General features: G+C 41.0%; 1 protein-coding gene across 15 annotated transcripts in view; it reads right to left on the bottom strand.

The window, feature by feature from the left end:
- Ccdc191 (coiled-coil domain containing 191) overlaps nt 1-23584 on the bottom strand; it is a 66971-nt gene extending 43387 nt beyond the window's left edge. For 3 of the 15 annotated variants that reach the window (XR_013113584.1, XM_076942963.1, XM_076942964.1), the window contains exons 1-8: nt 23411-23583; nt 20864-20902; nt 14345-14486; nt 12672-12728; nt 9757-9894; nt 8296-8474; nt 6674-6897; nt 2236-2389 (exon numbers count right to left, since the gene is read on the bottom strand). Coding sequence is in view for 13 of the 15 variants with exons in the window: in XM_076942963.1 (XP_076799078.1) it covers nt 2236-2389; nt 6674-6897; nt 8296-8474; nt 9757-9894; nt 12672-12728; nt 14345-14486; nt 20864-20902; nt 23411-23572 (1095 nt within the window). In the remaining 2 variants the exon portion in view is untranslated. Of the gene's footprint in view, nt 1-2235; nt 2390-6673; nt 6898-8295; nt 8475-9756; nt 9895-12671; nt 12729-14344; nt 14487-20863; nt 20903-23410 lie in introns of all 15 variants that reach the window. The other 12 variants (XM_076942965.1, XM_076942966.1, XM_034515623.2 and 9 more) reach the window with 10 other exon arrangements.
- Nucleotides 23585-23715: the final 131 nt, after the last annotated feature.

The following is a 23715-nucleotide window of genomic DNA, read 5'->3' as shown; positions in this document are numbered from 1 at the left end:
CCTAAACAGTGACATACTTCCTCCAAAAAGACCATACCTATTCAAAGAAGGCCACAAGCCCTACTAGTGCCATTCCCATGGGCCAAGCATATTCAAACCACCACAATGTCTATATACCACTTACATGCCTGATGCCTGTGAAGCGCAGAATCGGGTGTAGGATCCCCTGGAACTAGAGTTACAGAGTTGTGCAACACCATGTGGGTGCTGAGAATTGAAGATGGTCCTCTGGTAGAGCAGTCCATGCTGTTAAACACTGAGCCATCTCTCCTGCCGTGTGTGTGTGTGTGTGTGTGTGTGTGTGTGTGTGTGTGTGTAGCTCTGGCTGTCCTAGAATTTAATATGTAAACCAGCTTGGTCTCATACTCATGGATTCACCTTCCTCTGTTACCCAGCTGTTGGGATTAAAGGCATGAGGCACCATGCCTGGCCCATTTTCTACTTTTTTATTAGGAATCTTTACTGTTGTTATAGAAACACTCACTAATTACACATATCTCTTGAAGGATACAAAATCTTAGAGTTCTTGTTAAGTCTTTCTCAAAATATTAATCCAAACCCTTTACATTTCCTTCTACTTCTCAAACTAAAACTGATTAAAATTTTAATATTGCGATAATGATAATTGTCTACCCATCAGTCAAGGATGTCACCATGAAATATGTCCATCTTTTAATAACTCATGTTGAGCACCTTTTCCTTTTATCTCAGTTGTCCTATCACACTCCCATTCCTGTTATTGGTTTCCAGGGCCTTTATAAGTCAATTCCTACATTTGTCAGCCCCCTTAGTACCACCCTACACTCTTTTTTCTCGTTAGATCCAGTCACTTATGTATTCATTCTATTAACTTTCATGAATTTTAGCAATGCCTAAGGCCCTAGTGTAGGTGTTGTGGGGGATAGAAAATATACATATTTATCTTTTCTCATCCAATGATCTCATTTACAAATCTGCCAAGTAATTCATTTTATATAAAATGTTATAATCCCTAATTCATATTTTGATCAATTGCCCTTCATTGAAAAAGCTGCTTAAATAACCTAAGAAGTTGTTATGGTTTGAATCTGAAATGTTCCTTGAGACTCATGTTTTGCATGTTTGGTTCACAGCAGGTGGTGCTATTTTGGGAAATCAAAGAAATGCTGGGAGTGTGGGCACAGATGGAGAAATGTCAGTAGGGGTAGGATGTTGAGGGTACATCTCTGACCACTTTCTAGTTGGCTGTTTCCTGTGAGCTGTGCTGTGAACACCTGTCTTCTACCAAATGCTCCTGCTGCCATGATGTTCTGTTAGTGCCTGGGGTCATGAACTGAGCCCTCTGAAACCATCATCCAGAATGAAGCTTCCTTTCACATTCTCCCTTCTGTCAGGTATTTTGGTCACAGCAGTTCTAAAGGAACTGATGTGGAGCACATGCATTCGTCAATATAAAGTCAGTCAGTTATGGCTGCAAAGGATTTAAGTAGCATTCCTCGAATGGATAATTCAACCATCTACTATGCTAGCTCTTTGGAAGTAAAAATAAAAATCTAAAAGCTTTAGAAAATCTTTAGTTATTGTTTCTATAAAAAGTTCCTCTAAATAATGTAAAAGAAAAGAAAGTAGATAGGTCACTAGCAAGAGAAGAAGAAACATGAGTTATCATCATTTGGATTTCAGATACCAGAAGGCAGTGACTTGTTCTTATGCCGTCTATATAACCTGGGCAGGACTATCCTTGACACTGTCAAAGCAGAAGCCCAATGCTCAAATACCACCAAAGAGCAGAGTTAAAAGCTATTCTAAAGAAGTTACTCAGAAGGAATCCTCAACATGGTCTCAGTTTCCTGGAGACTCACCCACACCACCCAATATGGAGGAATATCTCCATCAGGGACATGAGGCACTGACCTGTAACCAGGTCAGCAGGCAGCAGGGAACAAACGCTGGGGCTGATTTACAGTTAAGATACATTCTTATGAACTCTCTTTCTCTTTCTCTCTCTCCCTCTCTCCTTCCCTCTCTTCATCCCTCCCTCCCCCTTACTTTTTGAGATAAGGTCTTACCACGTAGCACCAACTACACTTGAATTCACTACGTAGCCAAAGCTGGCCTCAAACTTGTGATCCTTCTGCCTCAGCCTCGTGTGACACAGGCTGACAGGTGTGACCCACCATACCTAGTGTACTTTACTGCATCTCTGATGGGTTATTCATGCTACAGGATGCTGAGTGGAGGACTGGCGACTCTCACCTGCTGATTTCCCTCGAAAGTCTGGATTAGTATCTCCCTCAGTTTTCTTTTCCTTTCTTTTGCAGCTTTTTCTTCACCCATATGCACGTGAGCACTTTCCATCATTTTGCCTTCTGGACTCCTCTGAGAAATTTCTTCTTGCCTTTTCTTTTCTCTATTAGTAACAATTTTAAAAAAGTTATTAGATTTGAGAATGAGTAATTATAGCCTACTACATTGGAATGAATGAACACTAAATATTCTAGAATAGGGTGACTTTTTTAAAAAAAAACTTAGTTATTTTGTAATATATAAGCAAAATAAATTATGTACTTTGACAGACAGCTCAGTAGATGCTTTAATGAAGCATTTTTATTGACATAACTACTTTATTATACCTTGATCAAAGTTTGCCAATTAATATGTATAAAGTTTTCTCTCTTTCTGTGTATATACTCTTACACACACAAAGAGAGAGACAGACAGACAGACACACACACACACACAGAGAGAGAGAGAGAGAGAGAGAGAGAGAGAGAGAGAGAAGGAAGATATACATGTGCCACAATATTTGTGTGAGTCAGAAAACAACTTTTGAAAATTGGTTCTCTTCCACCTTGTTTTGAAGCAGGGTCTCTCTTGTCTCTCTTGCTCCTGCCACTGCATTTCTTAGCTAGGGTATCCATCCTGCCTTTGCTACCCATCCTGCTGAAGGAGTGTGAAGGAGTGCTAGGAGTAGAAGAGACTTGGATTAGTTTTTTCTATCAAATACTATAAACCATGTGTTTGGGACAAGGAATAAGTCTTTGTAGCTCTCCCATCTTATAAGACTTTTCTAATGCTATGTTGCAAATGTTTTCATTCTTCCTACCTGGTAAACCCTTAGTTTACATCCACTCCATTCTAGGAATCTGATGGCCTGGACCAGTGATCCTGTTCCCTGAACAGCAACTCCTTTTCCCTCCTCTTTCATACCAATTCTTTTCAGACTAACCAGCTGAAAAAGACTGGGAGGCTGGACCACAGACACTGGGGAAAAGACACAGCACCACCTGAACTAGAACAAAATTCAAATGTACTTCCAGTTCAGTGAGGTCACTCTTCCAAGCAGACCTTCTTTCTTGAGCAAAGGTAAGGTCTGTCTTGCCTAGGTACTTCAACTGGCATGGTAGTCTCTTTCTTTACAAACGAGAACAACTTCTAACAGCACCAGGCTTTTTAGTTGGTTCTGGGGATTGAACTCAGGTTGTCAGGCTTGTAAAACAAGCACTTTCCCCGCCTCCACCCCCACTTCCCTGAGCCATTTCTCCACCCCCTATTTCTTCTTATTAGAGGGTCAAATGAACCCATAAATAAAGAAAAAATGAGATTCCTAATTATGGGCTTTTACAGGTTTTCTAGGAAGAAAAATTAATAAAATAAAAAATTACTAAAGACAAAATGAAGTCTAGAGAACTTCCTGCCTTCCATCCCCTGTCCTCCTGCAGGCTGTCCTCCCTCACGCACTGACTCGTGTGATCTTACACATTTCCCTTTTGTTGTTTTTCCTTTCTTTTCCCTCCCTCCCTCCCTCCCTCCCTCCCTCCCTCCCTCCCTCCTTTCTTTCTTTCTTTCCTTCCTTTCATTTTTTTTTGAGACTGTCTCATGTAGCCCAGACTGTCCTTGAACTCCTGATCCTCCTATCTCCATTTACCAATTGGGGAATGACAATCATGGGCCACTACTTTTCTGTGGTGCTGGGGATCAAGCCCAGGGTTTTGTGTATGTCAGGCAAGTACTCTACCAACTGAACTCTACCCCCAGCTCCCAATGTTGCCTTTTTCTCAGCATGAATCACAGACATATGCACACAGAGCATATACTATTAATGATGTGGAGCACACGATGAGCAGTCAGCTATGAAAGCTCAGGTAGTCACCTAGGCTTTAGGGAGCTTTACAGTTGTAGACATTCAAATAAAAAAGAATCTAGAATACAGACATTATGTCATTCATTTTTACTTATATAGGGGGCAGTAATAATAATGTCTTATTCCTGGGGATACTAGACTGTTTCACTGGGTTAAGGTTGATTATCTAGTATTAATCAACTGTTTATTTGATTTTCAAAATTATTTTTATTTATGTTCCTGTGTGAATGTATACCACATGTGAGCAGGTGCCCTCAAAGCACCAATGAAGCACTAGCTCCTCTGGAGCTCAGTTATAGTGGTTGGGAAGCATCTCAGTGAGGGGACTGGGAACTGAACTCCAGTATTCTGAAGACCAAAAAATACATTCTCTCTATCCTCACAGCTATTGGTGTTTTCTTCTTGTAATTAATACATCTCTTTAAGGAAATACTTTATGAAGTAAAGCAGATTCGGGATAACTAAAAATGAGACAAAAGCACAAGCCCTATCAACATGTCATGGAGGCATGAAATTAGAACAGCTCTAGGACTCAGCATGGAGCTCATGGCAGACTGCAAACACAAGGCCCTTGGTGAGACTGCAAGTACCACAAGCCAATAAACAAACACATGATATAGATGTAGCACAGGGATCTACATTTTAAAATAACATACATCATGAAAATAATATCTGATTAATTGTGAATATTGGAGAGGTAAAAGAGCCATTCATATTTCCACATAGAAATAAACATTAATAACATGTCAATCCTGCTTCATTGTATAATCACTATCTATTAATTTTGTAACATTTATTATTTATTGCTATTAATAATGCTATTTTAGTTATCACGGTATAAAATCTTTGCATTTCTGATCAGTTCTTAGGGCAATTTTCCTAGAATTAGAATTCCTAGGTCAAAGGAAAATACCACTTGATGATTCTTGTTATTTATTACCACATTGCTGTCTGAAAGTTCAAATCAGTTCATCCACCTAGAAGCAGAGTTCGTTATCTGTCACTATAAGCTTGGGTAAGACTTGACTTGGATAAGAAATGCCCGGACAGGACGCATGTGTTGAGTGCCCACTGTGAACTGAGCAGCACATTCTGCTGCCATCAAATGGTACTTGTTTTCACCATTTATTTTAGGTCAGCCTATTTTTTTTCAAGGCCTGGGAGCAATCTGAAAAGCAGGGTTGACCTCAGTGAGAACTCACTAAAACACTGGTGATTGCTTTCTGAAAGAGCAGCATTTGAAGGAGGCCTGAGCCCAGCACTTGAGGGAGTGAAGCACACGTCCACTGCTGAGCTGTTTGAAATTGGGCAGAATGAGAGCAATCAAGAACACGGGGGGAAAGGTGCGTGGCCTGATGGGGGTGGAAGGATTACCTAATAAGTCTTTCTGGCTTGGAGTTTCAGAGACTTCAGTCACGTTGCTGGAAGATTTGCGCAGTTTATGCATCAATGCTATTTCTCAGAATACATATGTTAGTTTTTTCACCTGTGAAGCTTATTTTCCACATGCAGATGGATAAGGGACTACATCCTGTGAGAGCTATTGTCATTTTCCTCTTATGTCAGGTATTCTTCTTCTTTATCAGTAGTCAGGCAGAAAATAAGACTCTAGCACAATTCACAGTAGGGCGGTGGACAATTACTAACCATACAGAAGGAATAAGGAAATACGTTCCAACTTTAAAAATCTTATGCAACCAAAGAAATGCAAATCAGTTACTACGATGCCTATTAAACATTAAAAAATACTGAAAATGACACCTCCCAGTACAGAGAAGAGTGTAGTGCACTGGTACACAGCTGGTGACAGTGGTGACACTGCTAACAAATACAGTACATTTGCAAAGTAATTTGGCAATGTTTCAAAAGTCACACAAGATCTATACCACTTAACCCACTAATTACACTCATAAGAATATATCCTAAAAATATAATTCAAAGGCACGACAAGGTTCTAGGAGTAAAGACCTTCAACTGCACTATTATATTGGTAAAATCTTAAAAAGATTTATTTTATTTTTAATTATGTGTGTGAGCCTGTGTGTGGGTTTGTGCGTGTGATTGAAGTGCTTGTGGAGGCCAGAAGAGGGCATCAGATTGCCTGGTGCTGGCATTAACAGGTGGATGTGAACCACCTCATGGAGGTTTTGTAAGATGAACTTAGAAAACCATCCAGTGCTTTGAAGCACTGAGCCATCTCTTTAACCCTGTTGGTAAACAGGGTTAAAACGCCAAAATGCTCAGCAATATAGGATGAGGCCACCGTGTTGTGGTACAGCTACTCAGTGGGATAATACACATATCTCAGGCCTCCAGGCATGTTTGGTGTCACAGAGTAACAAAGTAAATGTACTTGATGGTTGCAATTAAGTAGGCAAGGGGACCGTGACCAGGAGGAAACAGGAAAAAGGAGAAGTAATCTGTTAAGACAGTGGAACAGTGGTGCTTGACTCTTGCTTAGCATCTGCAATGGCTGTACACATCTAACACTTGAGAGTACTCCCAATGCTTAACCCGACATCCTCCACACTGCGCATCACACTGGCTTACATTTTCCATGCTTCTTCCACAGTGTGCCTTCTTTCAAGTATCTCCCTCCGCAGCTTTACCATCTCTCTCTGAATCTCCTCCTTCTCTTTCTTGGCCAGCAGAGCTTTCCTTTTCTTTTCTTCTTGCACTAGACACTGAGCTTCCAAGAAGGCTGCTTTCTTCAGGGCACTTTCCATTCTCTGGGACTCCAGCTGTTTCTCACGTCTTAAGCGATTTTCTTTGACCTTTCAGAAATCACAAGTAGAATGCACACCGACACTTAGGACACATTTTGAAGCTTAGAATACAACTAATTTGAAACATTCTCACTCAAAACCCCACTGCTTATTGGACAACCAAAGCCGTTCATTTGTTTCCGGAGTGAAAAAAGTATACAGTTCTATAAGCAGTTAGAGGAGAGGACTCGCACCATCTGGGGGTGAACTGCATGAAGGAGAAGCTGAGTGTGATAAAAGGCTTAGAGCCCTCGTGTTGTTGTTCTTTGGAAATGAGCTCCCATTCTGAAGTTTGTCCCATGTGTATATGACCACCTTCCCCTGGGCTCTGACTTTAATAATGACTTAAAAAAGAATAGGGACACATTAGGGTGGCTACAATCTGAAGGACAGAACAAAAATCCCTTGCCTTAGGGAACACTACCAGGCTCCACTCACTTCTGTCTTTATGTAAGTAGCCAACAATTGTAGCCACAGTTGGAAACCAAAAGAAGACCTTTGTGATAATTCTAACTAAGCACAGCCATCCCTTTCAATGCTAAGTCTTCAGAGCTGGCTGTCTCTTAACTTTACCCTTTACCCACTAGTTGTGTGAGACTCATATAGACAATGGGCATGTCTTGTTGAGCCTTCCCTCCTTCCTTTTGTCAACCTAGGATCCTACATCTTCCCATTTCTCCAACATTCCATGGCTGGCTATGTATACCTTAATGGTTCAAAACAGTGAATATTCATAATTTGTAATTAGAAATCTAGTGTTATAAAATGACAGCATGTAGATGTAGATATTAGTGCTAGTTTTGTCTTAGTCCTTGTCACATGGCAAAGACCTGGTCACTCTGAGTTCCCCAAACTCCTTTGCGAGGCAGAGATCGCCTTTTCCTCTATTACCTACTATTCCTTTTGGAAGAAGGAAAGTTCCCATATGCCTTTCCAATTCAAAACAGCTGAACTACATTTAATTCAGATCTGTCCTCCTTTTCAAATTATAATCACAAAATGAGTGAATTTTAGTTGTCTAGAAAAGAATTATCCTTATAATATCTAGCAGAATATTCATGATAATATATTAATGTCACCATTCAAAGACCAAATTGGAGCAAATGCAATCTACATATTTATAATCGGAAGTGCCACATTCACACTAATAAAGTTTAGTTCAGTTCTCAACTGGTCAAAATCTATTATTCTAATTTCGGTTATTTCTTAAATAAATTGTTTCCTACTCTCAGTTTATGAGAATTATTTTTCTTCTGAAGTTCTTATATTTTATTTTTATTCTTCCTTACCAAACCACAGATGGCACCCTTTTTCATAATAAAGCCTAAGTCTTTATTTAAGCTTATTAAATGTGTTACACAAAGACTGCTTCCTGTTATCCATTTTAATTTTGTTTTTCCCTCCCACCTGCTTATGTCTCATCTCCATGGTAAGACGAGGATCCTTCTGCTGCCTCTTGCCTTGGTTTTCCTTCCTTGCAAGCTCTTCCACCATCTCAGCAGCCACCACTTCTTTATGGAGCAGATGCTCTAGAAATCTCTCAACAGTGGCACTTTCCTCTTCTCTCTCCAAATAGCCACATAAATCTGGGAGTAAAAAACAATGAGGAGGGGAATTAAAAATAATATTAATATTTATATAAAAATTCCAAAACATACAAGGCTCTGATTGTTTCACTAGCAGGAACCAGTGATGACAGTTGGGTGAATGTGGCCCCCAGCAATCACCTTCAGATAAAAGCACAAACTCCATCCCTCAGGAACTGCCCTCACTCAAGTCACTAAACTTCTTCACAGCCAGATCTAAACCACCTCAAAAAACTCTTGCTTAAAAACAACCCCCAGCTGATCCTAGGCTATAGTTCAGCGGTACAGCTCACTCTCTAGCATGCATTACCCTGGCTTTATCCACTTTCTTCTACCAGAGGCTATAGAATGGCTATACTATGGGGACATTTTATGTGTCCATACTAAACTTTTAAAGAAACTATCAAACTGCCATCCAAAGTGGGATGCATCTTACATCCCACCAGTCCTGTGGGAGTGTCCCAGCTCCTCCATATCATTACCCAGGCTGGGCATGGTTAGTCTTAACTTTAAGCTATTTGAACAGCTGTGTAGTGTAACTCATTGTAGACTTAGTATGGTATAGTAGGCTTGCCTAGTGACCCAGGCTTCTGACCAGTTAGACTAGGTGATATTAAAGTAGTCTTATAGCTCTCAGGGCTCATGACCATGATTCCCTGGTGAGGGTTTGTAGTCCTAGCAAGAGGAAGTCCACCAGCTGGTTTCACCAAGTCTGACTTGAATCAGGGGTAGAAAGCTGCCCTACCATGTTACCCAATCCACAGCAGAAAACAAACAACAAAATCAAAAGCCCCAAACCTTTGTGGGACAGTAGAAGATCCTTTACAAGTCTGTTATTTAATTTGTCTGACATTAGCTTTGTACAAAAGAGGAAAAGAAAAGAAACATCCTGAGAAGAGAAATAGCCTCTCTTGTAAATGAAAATGAATCAAAGCATAAGACGCATTTTATAATTATAAAATGATATGTGAATATTTAAGTGTGTTCTCTGTCAAAGTAAACAGTTATCTGATGATATATGGGCAAGAGATATTTTTAATTGCTACATAAATTATAGGCAAAATTATAAATAATGTAATATTTTAATTTTAAAAAGCAATAGGAACTTACTAACCAAAGATATAGCAAAGGGGATTTACACTCAATCAAGAAAAATTAAACTCACAAAGATAAACCAAACATACATAAGCCAAATGTATCATTTATTATTTACAACAATAAAAAATCCTTCTTAGAAACATTCATTAGATGTTAACGCTCAGAAGAACCGGTAAGTTCTTACCATCAAACTTGTCATACTTCAAGTGGCCGTGGGCGACTGGCACAGGGGGGCTGCTTAGCACAGTGCTTTCCCCTTCTCCATCACTTGCTAATTCTTGTTTAAATTTGTTGTCTAGCCAGTCACTGACTAGCTCCTGAGCTGTCAGTAGAACAAAATCATCTTTAATATTTCAGTGACTTACAGGCTTCCTTTATTTGCTGTTTTCATTCATTCACTCATTCATTCATTCACTCAGAGGTGCTTTGAACACCCATTATGTGACAAATACTATTTTAGATAGTAGGAATATAACAGGGAACAAATTGAATAGAAAATGTTACCACCACAAATCTAACAGTCTAAACAAGGAAAAATGACAAATGAATACGACAAAAACAAAGCAGGGAAAGAAGAAATGGAGACTGAGTGTTGTAGCTTTAAATTAGGGGGTTAAGTAGAAGACATCAGAGCAAAGAATGGCTTTGAGTAACGCACGTGGATACACAAGGCAAGACGGTACCATGCAGGGGAAAGAAAGTTCAAAGGCCCTACTGCACGAGTGTCTAGAGAGCCAAAGAAGTGACTATGAGGGCAGTGTAGCTGGAGAAATGGGAGAAAGAGAGAGTGAGAGGAGGGTGGGGAAGGTATAATGATGAGATAGAAGAGGTGATAAACCAGGCTGAAAGCAGTGCTTATCAACAAGGTTGTGATCTTGCCCCTCATTTGAAATACAGCAACATTTGAGGCCATTTTTGGTTGCCACAATCAGGAAAAGCGGTAACAGCATCCAAAGGCTAGGATACTGCTAAACACCTTGTTCATAAGACAGCCAGCCCATCACAATACTCTGGCCCCAAATGTCCTAAAGCTGAAATCCTTTTATCTTAAGTCCTGGTGCCATTCTAGGTACGTTGTCCACTACTCTAAGCGTGAGAAGCCACGAGAGGGTCTAAGAGATAACCAAATTGGAAGGTCAAGATGGTATTGGTGGCAATACTCTAGATTTCATGGGATGTGTCCAAACTGAAGGAACAAATGTGAGAGTTGTCAGCATACAGATGGTATCTTAGGCCTTAGAAGAGGATGACATTATCAGGGGAACAAAGTAGGTAGAGAAGGGTTCAAAAACTAAAAACCTACCTTTTAGGAGTTGAAGAGAAAAGGTGGAAACAGGAAGGCTAAATAGGAAGGAGACCCTGAGTGTAAAGGAAATCAGAATGTAGATGTTGAAAGCTAACTGCCATTAGAAAATCTTAACAGGGAGCAGGAGAGATGGCCTGGTGGTTAAGGATACTTTCTGCTATTGCAGAGGACCTGGGTCAGTTCTCAGGATCTAGATGCCAGCTCACAACACCTGTAACTCCAGCTCAGGAGATTGACATCATTTCCTGGCCTCTGTTGACAACTACATGCTATGTGTGCATGTAAATTCATGCAAGAATAAACAAGCTGTTGGGGCCGACTTTTAGCAGAAAGTGGCTATCAGCTTTGCAGCCATCTTGAGCCATATACCCTGACATGTGACTTGGATTACAATAGCCTACAACAGCTGAGCACACTCCCATAATCTTGGTTTAGATACCCTGGGTGTGTGAGATTAAAGGTGTGTAACTTAAGAGAGTGACTTAGAAGTGTAGAGATCAGATTTAGAGACAAGACCTAAGGGCATGATTAAAGGTGTGACTTAGAGGCATGGCTTAGAAGTGAGACATATAAAAGGCAGAGATAGAACAGAACAGAGAATCAGACACAGACAGAGAGAAGACAGAGAATGAGACACTTAGAGGAAATAGACACTTTTAGGAGACACTTAGAGGAAGAGAGACTGAAGAATAAATGGGATTGAAACACACTCTGTCTGGTCTCCATTCTTCGAGTCCGCCCTCACTCTCTCTCTTGCTGAACCCCGACCCGAGAACCCGAGCGGCAGCTTGGACCAGGATACAGTGGCTGCCAAAAACGGGGCAGCCCGGGCCTCAACATTTTGCCTAGGCCCCGACAACAAGCAAGCAAATAAATAAATATCAAGTAAAAAACTATATGTAAAAACAGGAGAAAATGTTTCCATTAGCACTAGCTTCATTATTTTTATCATTATCAAAGGGCTCCGTCTATGGCATGGAGAGTTCAAAGAATGCCACTTACTTTAGAATTACTTTCACCACTGTTACTATTATCGCATAGTTTTTACACAATAATTAGATATTCCTATTTATTAACTGATGTCAAAAAATGTTTTTATAGTTAAAATAGGAGAAAACAAATGATAATAGTGTCCCTTTATCTGTAGCTTTATTTTCCACAGTTTTAGTTACTTAAGTCAATAGAAGTCCAAAAACATCACATGGAAAATTCCAGAAATAATTCCTAAGTTCTGAATTGTCCTGTTTAAGTAGCATAATAAGACTGTGTGCTATCTTACGCCATTCCACCCGGGGTATGAGTGATTTCTCTGTCCAGCACATTCTCACCAGCCACACTATTGCTCTTAGTTAATAGATTAGTGGCCGCCTCATTTACTGGGTTGATTGCTTATCACTGTAGTGACAGTGTTCAAGCAACCCAGAGATAACAGCCTAATGCTGCCTCCATGATTTGGTCATTCACCTCACTATGTCCCATGACTCAGGGGTTGTATCATCACATATCATCATATCATCACAAGAACAATGGTGAATACAATAGAAAAAGATGTTTTAAGAAAGATGACATCCACCAGAGATTCTGGAAGGTACCTCATAGGGACTACAGTGGGAACATAGTGTAACAACTATGCTACAAGAAGGCAGAGAAAGGGAGCTAACAATCATTACCCTGTGTACAACAAGTCACACCTTTATGTACATAGTTTGTATGTAACAGTCTGAGTCTACTGAATGCCACTTGCAGTAAGGGCTTACTAGGAAATAGTAAAAGAACCAAGGGAAAATACTCACTTCCTTTGGAAGTTATCACACAGCTTCTCATGCTGGATGGACAGGCAAGCAGACCACCTAAGAGCAGAGATTTTCACAGAGTGCTCCCCACAGCCCTAGTTATGGTAGGATACTAATGCAGCTGATGAGCAGAGAATAAAAACCAATCTTTGTAAAGCATGCTCTTTCCATGCACCAGCACAGGTAGATGCGGACCTAGTAGTTTCTCAAGACAGTAAGTATTATAGAGATAAAATACCTGACCCCTAAAAAAAACCTGTGGTCTAGAAAGCTTGGAAAATGGAGTGAGACAATAATTTTCTTCAATTACAGGGTTTCTGGGAGCTCTTAAAGTATGTCACATATGGCTGCTGGCAGGGTGGAAGGTGAGGGGCATGACTTTTTACAGCACAGCTCTCCTTTATTCTGACTGCCGACACCAGAGACTCATCAGTGTCACTTTACTTCACCTACCCACTTCAGCAGCTTCCACAGTTTACTTCCCTCACCCCACCCCCAAATACTACACTTTTCTATATTTAAATTATGGGCCTCTTCTAATCCTGTCCTATCCTATTCTACTCAGAATAAACTCTAGGTCCTTTCCCAGGCCAACAGTGCCTTGTAGAGTGGGTCTCCTGCTCACTCCTTATGCTCATGTCTACTGGAAAGCCAGCCCCACCGGCTTCCCTTCTGCTTCTCATGTAGTCCAAGATTGGTTGTACTTTGAGCTGTTGACATCACTTGCCCTTGGCTTGAGTGGAGCCAGCAAAGGAGACTGGGAAAAAGAGTCTCCAAGGGAGGAGGGAAGTCAGAGGACTATATCCTGCAAGCCAGCTTCTGTTTGGATTATTTGTGTCCCCAGTTACTTCATTTATCTCTTCATCTATTCAATGCATACATATTTAAGTCTTGCTCTGCCATAGTAGACACTAGAAGTATTGTTTATGAACAAGAAAGCAAAGCTGTGTTTTCATGGAGTAAGCACTCTAGTGAGGGAATGAAGAAGTAAAAACAAATGATCAGGTAGTGATCTATTCAAAACATTCAAAGGCAAGGAAGTTAAATTAGTTTTAGAGCTTCTTCTCAAGGAACCAAACTAGTTTATAAACTAGAGGTTAATGCATAGTATAATACCAGATCAAGTTAATATGCCACCGTCTATGCCATAGGACTAGTATCTTACACTATTCACCAGTTAACTATTATATCAAATTGCTCCTGCTAGTGGCTACTTCAAATTTAGGAAGCACGGTGGGCTTTAAATACAGCCTTGTGGGACTGGGACGACGGCTTGGAGTTAAAAGTGTAGACTGCTCTTGCAGGCGATCCAAGTTCAGTTCCTAGCACACACACCAGGTGGCTCACAACCACCTGTGACTTCAGCTCCAGGGAGCCTGATACCTCTGGCCTCCTCCAGCATCTTCATAACCATGCAGACACCAATATGAAGACAAAGACACACACACAGAGAGAGAGAGACAGACAGACAGACAGACACACAGACACAGAGTCAAACACAAATCTTTACAGATGGCCTTACAGAGTTAGCTCCGAAATACACAGCTTCAGGGTCGCAGAGAAGCAAAGGTTAACAGTGAGGGTCAGAGCAGCTCTCACTCGGTGCTTTGCACTGAGTTCTGAGCTAAGTTTTAAGAACTGTTAACATCACACCTGCAAATGCATCCTCTCACCTTCTTCATAGACGTCATCATGATACTCTGTTTGCTCACATGTTGCCAGATCTACTGCTTGTCGCCAAAACTTTCCAGGTAAATCTGCATTTCTGGTAGAATATGTATTCGAAATGGCAGATTCTGAAGCTTTCTCCACTCTCTTCAGGATAACAACAACAACAAAAAAAATCTATCAGATGATAGTAACCTTGTTCAGGGTTAGAAAATGGCTGCTTTTCTGACAACTAGTAGGATTCTTTAATTTTCCCATTTTTGTTGAAACTCTGGGCAATATTTCAGTTTTGTGTGTAATGTTAAATTAAGTGCAGCAGTTGGCCAAGTTCTAACTAGCATTCCCAGTGTTTCTGAGAATGCTGTTTAGGCTTAGGTAAGTTGGAAATAGGATTGATGAGAGACACTGGTGCATATGCCTAATGACCTGAGCTTCATCTGTGGGCCCACAAGGCAGCAGGAGAGAACTGATTCCTGACCTCCACACATGTGCCACAGCACATAGCTCTATATACACATAGATGTATATCCGCCTGTACACACATGTGCATGTATATACACATACTACAAGAAATAAAATGAGTATTTCTTTTTTATTAGCATGTATTAATTGTCCAAAATAATAGGTTTCATTGTAACACATTCATATACATGTGACATACTTTGATCATACTCCCACCATTATCTCCTTTGTCCATGTTAGGGTTAAGTTTTGTTTAGGTATTGGCAACAGGATCCTGAAACCTGAATACTTTATTCTGAACAAACATCTGATATCAATTTCTGTGCCACTGAGGCTTGTAAGTGAACAGAAACCACAAGCTGCCTCCTCAAAGTTCTACAGGTAAAAGAACTACCACTGTGTATTAAGCAAGCCACAGGTTCCATACAAGAGAGATAGATGGCCACCATTATAGTCATCTAGACTGCTTTAATTCAACAACAAGAGTTTACTAAAAGCATGACCAACTTCACAGGATTGGGGAAGGAACTAGAGTTGAGCAAAACACCTTAGGCTTTGGACTGATTAGAGAACATTTTATTTTACTTCACAGGTAAACCCCAGCATCTGTGTCTCCAAGACTTGTGTCCCCTTGTTATTGTTAAGCATTTACTCTTTAGACTGGCACTGACAACTCATGATTTAGTTCTTCACGTGAAAACTGTGGAGTCTTCCAGAACCTAAAATCTGTGTCTCAGTCTCTTTCTGCCTCTGCCCCTCAGTCTGTCTGACTCCTTCCTTCTCTCTCTCCTCATACCTGTTAGAAAATGTTTTGACTCTATTTTCAACGAGGTTATTTTACAAATAACCTAGCTCCTTGGCATCATCTCCTCAGCCACCACCTCAGTCCAGGGAATGAGTTTCCCAACCGCTTCTCTGGAATAGCATTTACTACAGCAAGTGATCCCTTGCCAAGTGAGAGCCGCATCATAAACCACTTAAACATTTCAGTCAGAACTAAGACAAATCCTTACAATGTGCTTCAAGGTCCAGGCCTAACCTTTCTCTGAGCCCCCTGTCACCTCACCAGCCCACTTCATGTCAGCCACACTGACCCCTCTGTACATTCACCCTGTAACATTCCGATGGTGTTGCCACACCAAGGCCTCGGTCACCACTGTCCCCGTCTGCACATCTCTCCCACCAATCCTCATCCTACTCCTTCCCTCAGCCCCAGCTCACCCTCTAAAGTGACCATCACAGCAGGGCTTCTCCACAACCACTGTAACCTCCTCCTCTTGTTCTCCTCTCTCATCTGCTCCAACTTTGTATCTTTTATCATTTACAATATACTTTCTCTATTATAGCCTCTGAACAGAACATTAGCAGAAACTCTTCTCTTCTTCACAAGAGAACGAACCCCTAGCAATCAGATTCCTGCTAGTACTCAGTCAGTAACCAAGAAATATTTAGTAAAGGAAGAAGTAACTAGAGATTTATTCTAAGATGCTGCACTACTGTGTTTGTAGAGTTCCTGACCTACTTGGGAAACGACTTTGCCTCTTACCCTTGGCAGAGAGCTTGGTAATAACTTTGTAAAAACTTGCCAAAGGTACATTATCTAACTCTCATGTTGCCTAGGTTAGGTTTCTGAAGTTAGCAAAGGAATAAAGTTTAAAAATCTAAGGATAGAATCTTGGCGTAGGAGGGGTTGGAGGTGAAACAGAAGTGATATGGAACAGGAAAACAAACCATCAGCGTTGAGTGAAGGAGACCCAGTGTCTATAGAGACTGTTCCCACACTGCTTCTCAAAGCCATGGGTTGTCTGCTTTATGTTATGGCGTGTGCTAGAGGATGCACTGATTCTGATTATGCAGACCTAGGCCTACCCTTTAGCTTCTTAAAAGCTCTATGAAAGATGACTTTGTATGTAGTATTTGTGCTTGCAGGCACACACATGTAAACAAGTACAAATAAAGCTGTCACCTTTCATTTCTAAACTAATACCCATAAAAGAAACAGCAGGTTTGTAGACTTGATTAAACTTTTTAGACTAAGACTACAAGAGACAACTATATGACATGTCATTTCATTGGAAATTTGTGTAGGCTTGTTTTCTTTTTAAAACTTTATTACATATGTGTGTGTGTATATATATATATATATATATATATATATATATATATATATATATATATATGTTAAAGGATAACTTACAGGAATCAGTTCTCTTTTTCCACAGTGGGGTCTCAGGAATCAAACTTAGGTGGTTAAGCCTTGGCAGCAAGTGCCTTTACCCCATGAGCCATCTCTCCAGCCCTTGTATATGTTCTTAATAGAAGGTGGTACCGAGTTTGGGAAATATGAGGAAACTGATCTTGATACAGCAAAGGGTCTGGACATGGCAACTGAATGGAAAAGAATGTTTGCTCAGTTCTAACAAAGCAAGCCTTAAAATATGTACTTGATGACACTAAGGATAAGAAGTAATGTCTGTAGTGCTTCGACTTACAGTATTATCTCCCCCCAGAATAAATACATAAGAGCTAAGGGAGGTCTAGTCTATATCTCAGTAACTTGTGTCCATTTATCATCTTGTTCTTTCAGTAATTCTGTTCTAGCTCTGTTCCAGCAATCTAGTAAATATTACCAGGAAACAAAAGTAAACGTTTCATTCTTAGAAAGTTCAAGGTTTTGTTTTTGGTTCCATATGCCATCTGCATAGTAATCCATTCAAAAGCAGTTCTAAAGTAAGACAGACTGATTTAAAAATAAGCTTATTGTGTGTGTGTATGTGTGTTGTATGTGTACATGCCCATGTGCACCTGTGTGTGCAGGATAGAGAACAACCTTGGCTACAGCTTTTCTCACTGGCTTGGAGCCACCAATTAGGCTATGCTGGCTGGCCAGGAGGCCCATGGGGTCCACCTGCTTCCCTAGCTGGAATTACAAACACCACATCTTGCCTTTAATATGGATTCTGGTTATCTAACTCAGGTTGTCATGCTTAGAAGACAAACACTTAACAACAACTGAGCCATTTATTTTTCCAGCCCTAAGACGCTTTCTAGTTAGTAACTATGTTCAATGAAATTTCCTTTACAAAATACTAAACTCAGTTATTCCTATAACTTTATGCATATTCTACATATCCCACAAATCATCACAGATAGCAGAAATAGTGGCTACAACATGACCCTTCATTTCATTATGATCAGAAGATACAAACAGGAGCTTAACATATCTTCATATGTGTATGTTTCATATATGTTTTTGAAAGTTCCAATTCTTTTAAGAATCACTCTTTATAGGAACATGTATTTGATGCTTTATTAATAAAGTGTGTGTAACAGAATTCTAAAGGAAACTATTCAAGGATGGGGGTTAGGCGTGGAAGTGGGTTTGGGGCATCTAAAGCTGAGTTGAATGGGAAGGATCTAGATCATGTCTCAGAAAGAACAGATACTCCAGGAAGAGGCATCCGCAAATAACACAGCAGAGGGAGCACCTGCTTGACAGAGAGGAAGGAGAGAGACCTGGGAGGAGAAGAGGGATGCAGAATATTGGAATAAAAAAGTTCAATCAAGCAGGAGTAAGATGAGTCAGACAGGATAGAGATGAACTGTAAATCATGGAATACTGCATTTAGTGCTAGCTGAGCACCTGCCTGGTTCTAAGGGATTTCTCCATCACTGTGGATGCTCACCAACATCTCGGTCTCAAAGTCTGCTGCACCTTCTTTTATCACAGTATCCCCCCACAATTCTCCTTTAGCCACCCACTTAAACCCTAACCACGTTGTACAGCCTGTCAACCAGCTCTTCATTTAACCATCCATCCATGTTCCATTCCTCTCATCCCCACAACTCTGAAGGTGGACCCAATCAAGTCTTTTAGTCATTGCAAGTTCCTCCACATCTGGAAGATCCTGAAAGAGGACCTTCCCCTCCTTCAAATTCCCGTGGGAAGTCTGCTACTGTCTTACTTCCACATCCCCACCCCTTCACTTCTGTAGTGACATCCCCAAGCTGGGATTGGTTTAATCTACCATTTTTTTTTTTTGGTACCTTAAAACTTAATGGTTTCTTACTTCAGCTAAATTCACAACACAACTGGCAATCTTCCTTCTGTGTTCTAAAGAGAGGCCTTTTTCTATCTTCACATCCTTCTAGAGAACAAATTCACAGCTGTTTTCTTAAAGGATGGGCCACTCAAGTGGATTTGGAAGTATTAGGAGGAAACATTAACTACTGAGGGTATACCCAGAGTTGTGATATATTATGGAGTAAAATCTGGGGTAGGGGATGGGGGGAGCAGAGAACACGGAGGTAATAGGAGAAGCAAGAGAGAACAGTCCAATGGAGAATAGTAATGGAGGAAAGGGTGTGTAGAATATAGATGCTGAGACTATCAAAGCAGGGGAAAGCAGTTTGGTGATTAGCAAGAGATGATGAGTTTGGTCAAAAAGGTCACTTCTAGTAACTGTTTCTGTGGAATGAAAACTGAAATAAATAGATTTTTTATGTGTATGGTACTGCTGATTAAGAAACAAAAACTAAGCAAAAATAATCATGGACAAGAGAGAACAATGAAAATATAAAAGCTAAGAGTCCACATTATATATATATCTGCAGATATTAGATAAGAAAATAAAATCATTCTATAAACAGGACTGACTTCAGGGTCAAATAAGAACTTATTGATTTTTCAAGATGGGAGATTTGTGAGCAGGATGGGAAAGAGGCTGTGCAGAAGATTTAGGGGAATGATAAAACTCTGGGTCCAACGGCTGACAGCTACATGAAGGAGGAAAATCATAGAAGTGAGACAAAATGGATTTCATCCTTGAGTTTTCATTAAATCTCCCCCTCTAAAAGAGGCAGTATACAGGTGTGTGACCAAGGCCTGCAGGACCTCAGTACTGGGACCCTGGACACTGACATGCAAGCCAGGGCTGCTGGAGGCTAAGTGGTCTTCCAGGGGCTGGAACTCATGATGTGAGCTGTCTCAGCTGTCTTGTAGACGGGGCTCCTGCATGGTCAGGGTGTCTTCCCTAGCCCTGTCAAGATCGGTGCCTCCCACCGCATACTTCTATGTTCAATTCTCGTAACGGCTTTAAATCAGTTATTTATGTTCCACTGAACTATAAACTCTGGTTCCTGTCTCAATTCAGCTCTGGTACTCAACACCCTGAGCTTGTATTTAGTAGACACTTAACAAATAATAGCAAGTGAGTAAATACCTTAAAAAAAAAAAAAAAAAAAAAAATTATAGTTAGGCTCGGTTCTAGCTGGCTGGGTCTCCACAACACCCATCAAGTAGATAACATTTGTTCAAAATACTGAGAGATAAAATATTCTCTTAGGAAAATACTACATGATTTTGAATTCTGTGCTACACAAATAAACTGATTACAATGAGTTGCTAAGTTGACACTTAGTGGTATGCCCATGAAATGTTTTTAAAGAGCCTTTCAATTTAATGGCACCTGAATTAAAAAATATACATCTCAGGACTGCAAGATATCATAGGTCAGGAAGTCATTATAACAGCAGTTTCTGTGTGCATTATCTAACCCAACTCCCTCTCAATGGATGCTCAAGGTTACTCTTTATTAGTGCAACATTGAGTGAAATTTTAGCATTTACTCCAATACTCCCAGTGATGGAAAACATGGCGCTTTGTAAAAACTTTTACTCCATTTTTGAGTTGCTCTTGACATTAAAGAATTCTGGGGATACCCATGTAGCTTTTGCCAATGGGCCCCCTTGTTAAAGTAACTACAAAACAGTCTTCCTTGTGTCTAAAGAAGGCTACAACATTATCTCCCAAGGCCTCTCTTTTCTTACTCTGTAGGCTTCTTCATGTGATGCCCATGCCAGATGAAAGGCATGTCTATCAACTTGTTCTCTCATATGACACCTCACAAAAAGCAACAGAATAATGAAAGACATTAGAAAGTCTAAAATTGAGGTTACATAAGAATCACATGGGAATAACAATAGTCATCTGTATGCACACTGGAGATGTGTCATTACGCCTGTCCCTCGTGCTTTCTATTTCTGATTTTGAAATGCCTTACCTTAATCCAGTGCCCCACATTATCAGGCTCAAGTGAAGACTGTAGAAAACAGATGCAAACTATTAATACACAGCAGCAGCCTCATCAACATTACTGTCTTAAAGCTGTCTTCTCACTAAAGCATATAGAAATGTAGCCCGAATCCTCTCCTCCAAACTTTTCATTGGCAGGTTCAGCACTGACTAGCAATGAAAGCATATTAAACCACAGCAGAAGAAAACAGGAAGCCTTGTCTGTGACATCCTTATTACTTCTATCTACACCTACCTTGAGATCGTAATGTAATGGCTCTGTAGTCTAAGCATCAGGTTTTTTTCCCCTCCAGGGCTAAGAGTCAAGGTATAGAAGTCTGTATTTCTATATAAGTGTGTAGAAATATTACTTCCTCATGAAACCTGTGCCCTTCCCCCACGCTGCCAACCTGTCCAGGTTGAACAGGCCGGAACATGCTGTTTACCACTAGAGATAACAAAGGACCTGGGAAGCTGGAGACCTGCAGTCTGCCACAGGAGTTGAGCTGAATGGATTGCCTGCTGAGCTTGCTCCTACAACTCCGGCCATGATTAAGGATGCACACCCCTCACCCACGCTGCTGAGGTATCCTTGACACCTCCCAGACTGCTATCTCCTTGCCCAGCCCCTGGGCTGAACCGAGAAGAGACTCTGGGGGGTGGGGCTTCCACTTTCCCTTTATATGTGAAAGCCAATTATTAAATTTCAAGCCTTGATCAGAGAACTTTGTCTTGGCTTCGTCTCTTCTCGCCCTCCGTCCCCTTTCATTCCCAGCCCCCCTTTCAGGTGAACCCAGTTGACTTGTGGCCGCAGGCGGCTACAGAAACCCATACTAACACTGGTTAGTTCACCTCTCTCTGTCATTTTCTGCTTAATGACTATTATAGTCCTTTCTTTCCTGTTTGTAGAAGTAGCCAGATGCCTTCCTGTCCTTCTTACACCTGAGATGTTGTCTGGCAAAACAGGAGTGGGGGTGTGGAACAAAATTACTCAACTTCTACTGTTATACCAAGCATAAAATGAACAATACAAATTAATCTCTACCCAGGCCAGTCAGTTATTAATCTGAAATGAGAAATCAAGACCACAAGGAGCCTCCTCTCTGTTCTCTGCCATCCAGGAGCTTCCAGAGCTCTAACAATCATTGAGCAAACAGGAGTATTTTTTTTGCAAAAATATTCTGTGTTTTTTTTAAATGATGGGACAACAAACCAACTAACTGGCACAAGAAGGTTGCTGAAAAGGGTATACTAATCCTCCTTCACTTACCTAACACTTCACCTTCAGCTCACCTTCCACACAATTAATGCAGCTGTTCTGTCTGAATAACTGTCACTGCAACAAAGAGCTGATCCTATTCAAACACAGTGGAATTTCAAGGCATTCTTGTGTTTTCTTTATCCTCCAGACAGTAATAATGAGCACTATCAGGATAAAAATCCCTCTTTTTGTAGTTCTGAGTTGTCCTATTTTTTTTCTTTTGCCTTTCATCATCAAATCTATATTCATATGCTATTTTGGGACCCATCTATTATGCAACAGAACAACCTCAGTTTCCACTATTGCTCTGGCCTGTGCCCCCTAGTATCTGGAGCATGGTTTTCACTAAGTAGATTGTGCCCTGTGCACACAGTTGCTATATTTAGGATAACGTTCAAGAATGATTACCTGGGGCCCCCACAAAAGCCACACGTCTAGAGGATCTTTTTTCTTTTTACAGGAAAGTGCAACTAAGGGGTGAGAGCAGCTAGTGAAACCGCTCTGCAGCTGAAAGCTGAACACCCCTTCCCGCCCCCCCCCCCATTTCAATACTCTCATTTACATTTAAAGCATTTTGTGACTGTTAAAGAGGTATTCTGGAAGGCACAGTTGGTGTGGTTGTGACTTTGCATGGCTAAGACTAATGTGTGTTCCAAGTTTTAAATGGCGTTGTCTTTTTGTTTTGTTTTTGTTTTAACACCTCTCCCCATTCCTTTAGGAGCTAATGCACAGAAGAGGTAAGAGATACAGGGAGGCTCTGTCTTTGAATACTGGTGAAATTTAGAAATAACCATATGGATAAAGTACTGAGATATAACCACCTGGACTTCTGGGTTTATTTTAGATACCTGGTGTAAAACTGGAAGGGAGAGAGATAAGGGATAACGGCAGAGAATTTCGTGTGATTATTTTTTTTCTTTTCAAAGACCCCTTACCTTAAAGGGGAGAGGGAGAAATGTGCGGAAAGTTTCCTAAAGTTGGTGACAGAGGTAAGGATTAGGGGTAAATTCCCCTCACCCTGATGGACACTAGTAGACCTCTCCATGGATGGAAATCCTCTTACAGGATGCAGCCCACCACAGTAGTGAGTACACAGACCCCCATGACTCCTTAAACCTTGCTTCCTAGGGCTGTGTTGGCTCTGGGGTAATCAAGGCCAGGTGAGGATGCCCCCGGGGGAAGAGTGAGGAAGCGCAGGGTGGGAAACGGCTGGCTTCGGGACTGTGTGGAGCCTAGGGCCGGCCCATGTTCCTCAAAGCTCCCGAGTGGGATCACCTTGAGATTCAGCTTCCTTGATAACCGTTTCCAGCGACTCAGCTCCATCTTCTTCTTTGAGGCGGACCCTCCCTGGGGCGCCAGCAGCATTTTTGCAGGGTCAGGCCTAGACTTCGGCCACAACAGTGACAATCGAGCGTGCTCCTCCCAGCCTGCTTTCATGCGGTGCTGGGAGTTGTAGTTCTGCCACCTACCAGCTAGACGGAGGTCAGACATTCCGGAACTACTTCTCCCAAAAGGCGTTGCGCGGGCAGCTTGCGTTCGCGCTGTTACCATGGCATCGGTGGGGCTCACTGGGCTTCTTT

Source organism: Arvicanthis niloticus, chromosome 12, assembly GCF_011762505.2.
Source record: "Arvicanthis niloticus isolate mArvNil1 chromosome 12, mArvNil1.pat.X, whole genome shotgun sequence".
NCBI lineage: Eukaryota > Metazoa > Chordata > Mammalia > Rodentia > Muridae > Arvicanthis > Arvicanthis niloticus.
The sequence above is the reverse complement of the archived record's forward strand: the minus strand, read 5'-3'. Positions and strand labels throughout refer to the sequence as shown.